The sequence below is a fragment of the Benincasa hispida genome, chromosome 5 (genome assembly GCF_009727055.1).
Source record: "Benincasa hispida cultivar B227 chromosome 5, ASM972705v1, whole genome shotgun sequence".
Lineage (NCBI taxonomy): Eukaryota > Viridiplantae > Streptophyta > Magnoliopsida > Cucurbitales > Cucurbitaceae > Benincasa > Benincasa hispida.
Window position 1 is genome coordinate 14,993,124 of NC_052353.1, and position 5,283 is coordinate 14,998,406.

General features: G+C 30.8%; 1 protein-coding gene across 9 annotated transcripts; it reads left to right on the plus strand.

Annotated features, from left to right (window-relative positions):
• Nucleotides 1–667: 667 nt before the first annotated feature.
• LOC120077057 (ankyrin repeat-containing protein BDA1-like) lies at nt 668–4,612 on the plus strand. 9 transcript variants are annotated; one of them, XM_039030904.1, is made up of 6 exons: nt 670–836; nt 1,413–1,527; nt 1,711–2,253; nt 3,490–3,616; nt 4,143–4,206; nt 4,343–4,612. In XM_039030904.1, exons 2-5 carry the CDS (start codon nt 1,429–1,431, stop codon nt 4,163–4,165), a joined length of 792 nt encoding a protein of 263 aa, XP_038886832.1. In that variant the 5' UTR covers nt 670–836; nt 1,413–1,428; the 3' UTR covers nt 4,166–4,206; nt 4,343–4,612. The 9 variants fall into 9 exon arrangements, with proteins under 9 accessions (XP_038886827.1, XP_038886829.1, XP_038886826.1 ...); XM_039030906.1 differs by having other exon boundaries at nt 3,490–3,574; XM_039030905.1 differs by having other exon boundaries at nt 3,490–3,574; nt 4,352–4,612.
• Nucleotides 4,613–5,283: the final 671 nt, after the last annotated feature.

Below are 5,283 nucleotides of genomic sequence, written 5' to 3' on the forward strand. Positions count from 1 at the left end.
GGCAGGAAATGAGGGAGGGAGATGGGATAAAAAATTTCCCGTGAGCTAAATGGGGATGGGGACAGGAAATGCATTACCTGTCCCCGCCCCGGCCCGCCCCGATTAACTTTTACAATTTATTTAGTATGTTATATTGTTATGTTGTATTATTATTATATAATTTATTACATTTAAATTTCAAATTTGATTATTTATTGAGAAAGATAATGAATATATTTAAATTGAATGTTAAATTTAGATTATATATATGAATAATTTGATTTATATTTATTTTTTCTACTAAAAAAATTAATTGGCTTTTTTAGATTTGAGTAATTTATGTTTAAATTCAAATTGTCATATAAAAACTAACATAATAAATATATTTAGTGATAAAGTTAATTATTTAATGAAAATTTCTCACATTAGTAATTTAAATTAATTAGATTCTTACAAAAAAAAAAAAGGAATAGGGAAAATTTCCACGAGGAACCCGACCCCGCGAATTCTCTTCAGGGAATATATATATATATATATATATATATAACCTGACATGTAAAGCATGGTTTTTTGTTTTTTTTGTTTTTTGTTTTTTTTTTTTTTTGGCGTTAACGCATTGTCCTTATTTAGAAACAGAAAAAGAAAAAGCAAAACTTTAAGCTTGTACAACTCTGCCTTAAAAGTTGATCTTGACTTGATACAAAGACCAACTTCAAATTATTGGTCACACTGTCTCTCAATTGGGTCGTTCTTAAGAAAATCAGAAGTAAAGTTTTGTTCATTAATCAACCATACAGACAATCCTCATAACTTCCTCAGATATTTGTTTCAACATCATTTCCATAGATATCTCAGCGGTAAGTCTCATCACAACTTTCTCTCTTCTTTTGTGATTGAATCTGATGTCAAGAAGGTGATAGATTTGATGAATGCTCTTTAGAACTTTATCGAGCTGTAGAATTAATGTAGTTGACGAGACCGGTGATTTGGTGAGACGGTTAGATATTATCTCTTTCACTTTTGTTCTCGTGCTAGGAATCGAACCCCTCGTTGTGATGTTGCTCATTATGCTTCTGATTTTTCAAAATTTTTTTGGCCATTTTGTTTCTTACTATTTAGAAGATTTAGGGAAAAGCTCGGTTTGTAATTTCTTTAGTTGGATTTGTGGTGTAATTAATAGTTATCTTCTTTTTTCTTTTTTTTTTTTTGGGTTGGGGCTTAAAGTATTTTTTCCTTTTAAAGAAAAGAGAAATAATGTCGGTCTGATTTCAACATTAGCATTTTCTAGTATTCCTCTGTTTTATTAATTCTAGAAAGAAAATTATATTATAGAATTATTTTCGGCAAAATTACTTTCCAACCCTTAAAAGTGGCTGAAAGCTTCACATAATTTAATTTTGTATAGACTATTTTTAGTTTTTTTTTTTTTTCAGCTTAGAATTTCAAGCAATGGATGAAAGGTTGAAGGCAGCTGCAACTTCAGGAGATATTAAATCCTTGTATTCAATAATTGGAGAAGATGCTTACGTTCTAGATTGCATAGACAAGGTATATTTCCAAGTTTTGACCATAATCCATATTAAAATTTAAATATATCCCTACTAGTTAATTAAACTTTATGTATCTATATTACAAAATTATAATATATACTTGATTCTTGGTTGGTGTCTTTATAAGTACAAAGGTTTAGACTTAATTTTGTGCCTTCATAAAAAAAAAATAATAATACAGGTGCCCTTTGTAGATTCTCCATTACACATCTCTGCATCAAATGGGCATGTCCATTTTTCTTTGGAGATGATGAGGTTGAAACCATCCTTAGCCAAGAAGCTTAACCCAAAGGGGTACAGTCCTATTCACCTAGCAATGAAAAACGACCGAACTGAGACCGTGTTTCGACTTGCCGACGTCGATCGAGATCTTGTAACCTTGCATGGGAAAAAGGGTTTAACTCCATTGCATATTGCAGCTTCAAAAGGAAAAGATAAATTCTTGGCTAAATTTTTGATCTCATATCCAGAATCTATAAAAGGATTGACTGATCGTGAGGAATCTGCTCTTCATATTGCTGTTAAAAAGGACAAAATTGGAGCTTTGGGAATCTTATTGGAGTGGACCAAGCAAGCAAACATGAACTCAATACTAAATTGGAGTGACGATGAAGGAAACAACATCATGCATGTCGCAGCACTTGAAGGAAACAACATAATGCATCTTACAGCAACTGAAGGAAACAACATCAGGAATCTTGAAACACTTGAAAACAAAGTTAAGGTGAGTCTTACAAGGATTTGAAGATCAAGAAGTTATGGAACATGAGCTTGTAAAATAGCTCTCCTTAAGACAACTCATCTTCGTTAACTAAAGTCTCATTTAGCAGCCATTTAGATGGAACTGATAATCATTTTCTTTTTTACTTTTGGTTTTTGAAATTCTAACCTATTTTCTCTCCATTTCTTATCATGAGTTTGTTTTTTTTTTCTTAAGTACAAAAATTAAATTCTCTGTCAAATTCAAAATCTAATTTGTTTTTTTAGTTTCGAAAATTCGGTTTGGTTTTTTAAAACATTGTAGACCGAAAGTAATAAATTTAGATGTGGAAAAATGTTTGTAGACTTAATTTTCAAAAACAAAATACAGATAACCAATTGATTACCAAACGAAACTATAATTTTTAGTTTTTGTATTCTGAAATATATGCCTATAAACGCTTCTTGTTTTCCTATAAGTTTTTCTTTATTTTGTAACCTCACTTTATTGATCTTTTTAAAATCCTATCAAAATTTTGAAAAGAAAACAAATATTTTTCGAAACGAAATCATTATCAAACAAGATCTAAATAACTCTTTTTTATTTCAGTAATAAGAAGAAGCAATGGTTAACTTGTTCTTTAGATCATTTTATGAATCACAATAATTAATTAGTATTCTTCTAATTATTGTCGATTTTCTTATCATTATTATTATTCCAAAAATTAAAGATTTAAATGTTTATGAAAAAATTGTTTTAAATAGTAGACAGCGATAGACTGCGATAGACATCTTGAATAGGGCGATAGACCGCAATATACATCTATCAGACACGGATAGATTCTATCGCAGTCTATCATGATCTATCTCTGATAAATAGTGATATATATTTTGCTATATTTGTAAATAATTAACCCAATTTTCTAATTTTGAAAACATCCCAATTTTTACTAGACATTTTTCATGTTGGACGTGATCATTGGAGACTTAAAAAGAAACTAAACGTTTAATAACATTCTTATATTTTACAATAGGATAATTGTTTTAAATGATAAAACTCCTCAAAATGTTTTCAAGTATAACAAAATGTCACATGCTATCATTGAGTGATAGACCGCAATAGATTTCTATCTCTCAGAGATAAAAGTCTATTTGGTCTGTCGCTAATTGACAATGATATTTTACTATATTTACAAATAAGTTGACTCGTTTTTCTTTATTTGAAAACAACCCTTTATAATAATTATTGTTGTTTGTGTAGATGGTGAAGCTTCTTCTGAGCTACAAAGTAGATATCAAATCTAAGAATTTAGAAGGCTTGACGGCAATGGACATATTAAGACGAGGTGAATTTTTGAGAGACAAGGAGTTAAGAGAGAAGCTGGATGGTAACCACATTCTAAAACAACCCATACTCGCAAAGCTATGGTCATTAGTAAAGGCATTTTTTGGTTTAAACAATCGTGAGATTCTACACACATCTAAAGAGAATCGAAATGCTATATTAGTAGTTTCTGTGCTCATTGCAACTGCAACCTATCAAGTTCTCTTATCTCTATCAGACAAAGACAACGAAATTTCGCCTTTAAAATTCGAGTTTGAGGCCATAAATTTGAGAATTGATTCATACCAACTTTTCAAGGCGTCTAACACTATGGCCTTTTTTTCATCAATGATGGAAATTTTTCTTCATCTTCCTTCTGACATTAACTACACTTTGCATTTGGGTGTCCCTCTTGTTACATGCTATATATTGCTGATTCCTTTTCGGTGGTCATCTTTTGATTTAGTTCATATAGCTGGTGGTTATATTGTTTTGCTTGTTTTGTCCAAAATCCCAAACATTGCACAAAAGTTACGGGAATGCTTCAACACAAGGAAGTTGATCAAAATTAATTCTCTCATAAAGCGCAGTCTCAGCAGGGATAGAGAATTGACTGAAATAAGAACAGAAATGAGACAGCACAGCAACTAAACAGTGAGTTCAATTAGTTTAAACTCTTTTTTTCTTGTAAATTAGTACTCTACTTTTTATAAGAAACAAAACATAGTATATATAATGAATCATGAGGACTTATTATTTGTGTATTTATAAACTCTTTCTCCAATTTGAGTGAATGTAGGTCCAAATGACTCAAGGCTGATTTCATTCAACTCAAAGAAAGAACAATCCATATCAGAGTAGAAGGAAAATCTCTTTGTGATCAAGAGGGTTTACTTGTGTTAGTTGAACTACTTTTTGGATTTGTTCTTAAAAATATGAATTCTATGTCAGGTACCATTCTTCTGTCTTTTTACTTTAATAGGAGATGAACCAAACTTATGTTTGAGATTCAAAATATTGGATGACTTGAGACAGGAAGAAAGACCCCCTTGTTTCTTACAAGTTCTATTTAATGAGTCGGTAGATTTCTAAATTTGCCTGGTATTTTATTTTATTATTATTATTTTTGTGATTTTTCCATAATTTGAAATTTATTGGATTTTGAAGAAAATAAACGAAAAATAAGTTTTTAATGAGCGTTGAGGACGCTGATTTAGTTATTATAGTCAGTGGTTATTATAGTTTGTGGTTTATAACAGTATTGGGTGTGGATTATGATAGAGTTAGCAAGCAATAAGTGGAAGCAAATAGAATCATTAACACTCTAATTCATCAGTTTTAGCAATTAAGAAAGCATGTTCAAAAGAATAAAGAAGATGGTTTCTGATATACCTTTGTATAACTCCTTTAATCCACGAAATCAACTTCAATCTTGACTCCAAAAGATTGGACCTTCCATTTGAAACTTCAGCTACTTCACTAAGTTTCTTAGCCAAATTGCATGACATACACATGAAGTTGCTGCGACGTACTCTGCCTCGCATGTTGATAATGTGACTATAGGTTGCTTTTTTGACATCCATGTGAACGCCGTTTCACCAATAAAAAACACAAACCCCGTAGTGCTCTTTCGATCATCCAAATCACTACTCCAATCACTATCACAATAACTAACAATATCAAAATTGCTAGAAGAGATATAGGAAAGACCATACCCAATCATCCCTTGAT

Excerpts from the sequence above, each read along its gene's own strand:
- LOC120077057 (XM_039030899.1), top strand. The coding sequence starts at position 1,429 with ATGGATGAAAGGTTGAAGGCAGCTGCAACTTCAGGAGATATTAAATCC. Across the intron at positions 1,528-1,710 it reads TTCTAGATTGCATAGACAAG|GTGCCCTTTGTAGATTCTCC; the intron begins GTATATTTCCAA and ends ATAATAATACAG. Across the intron at positions 2,254-3,489 it reads CACTTGAAAACAAAGTTAAG|ATGGTGAAGCTTCTTCTGAG; the intron begins GTGAGTCTTACA and ends TTGTTTGTGTAG.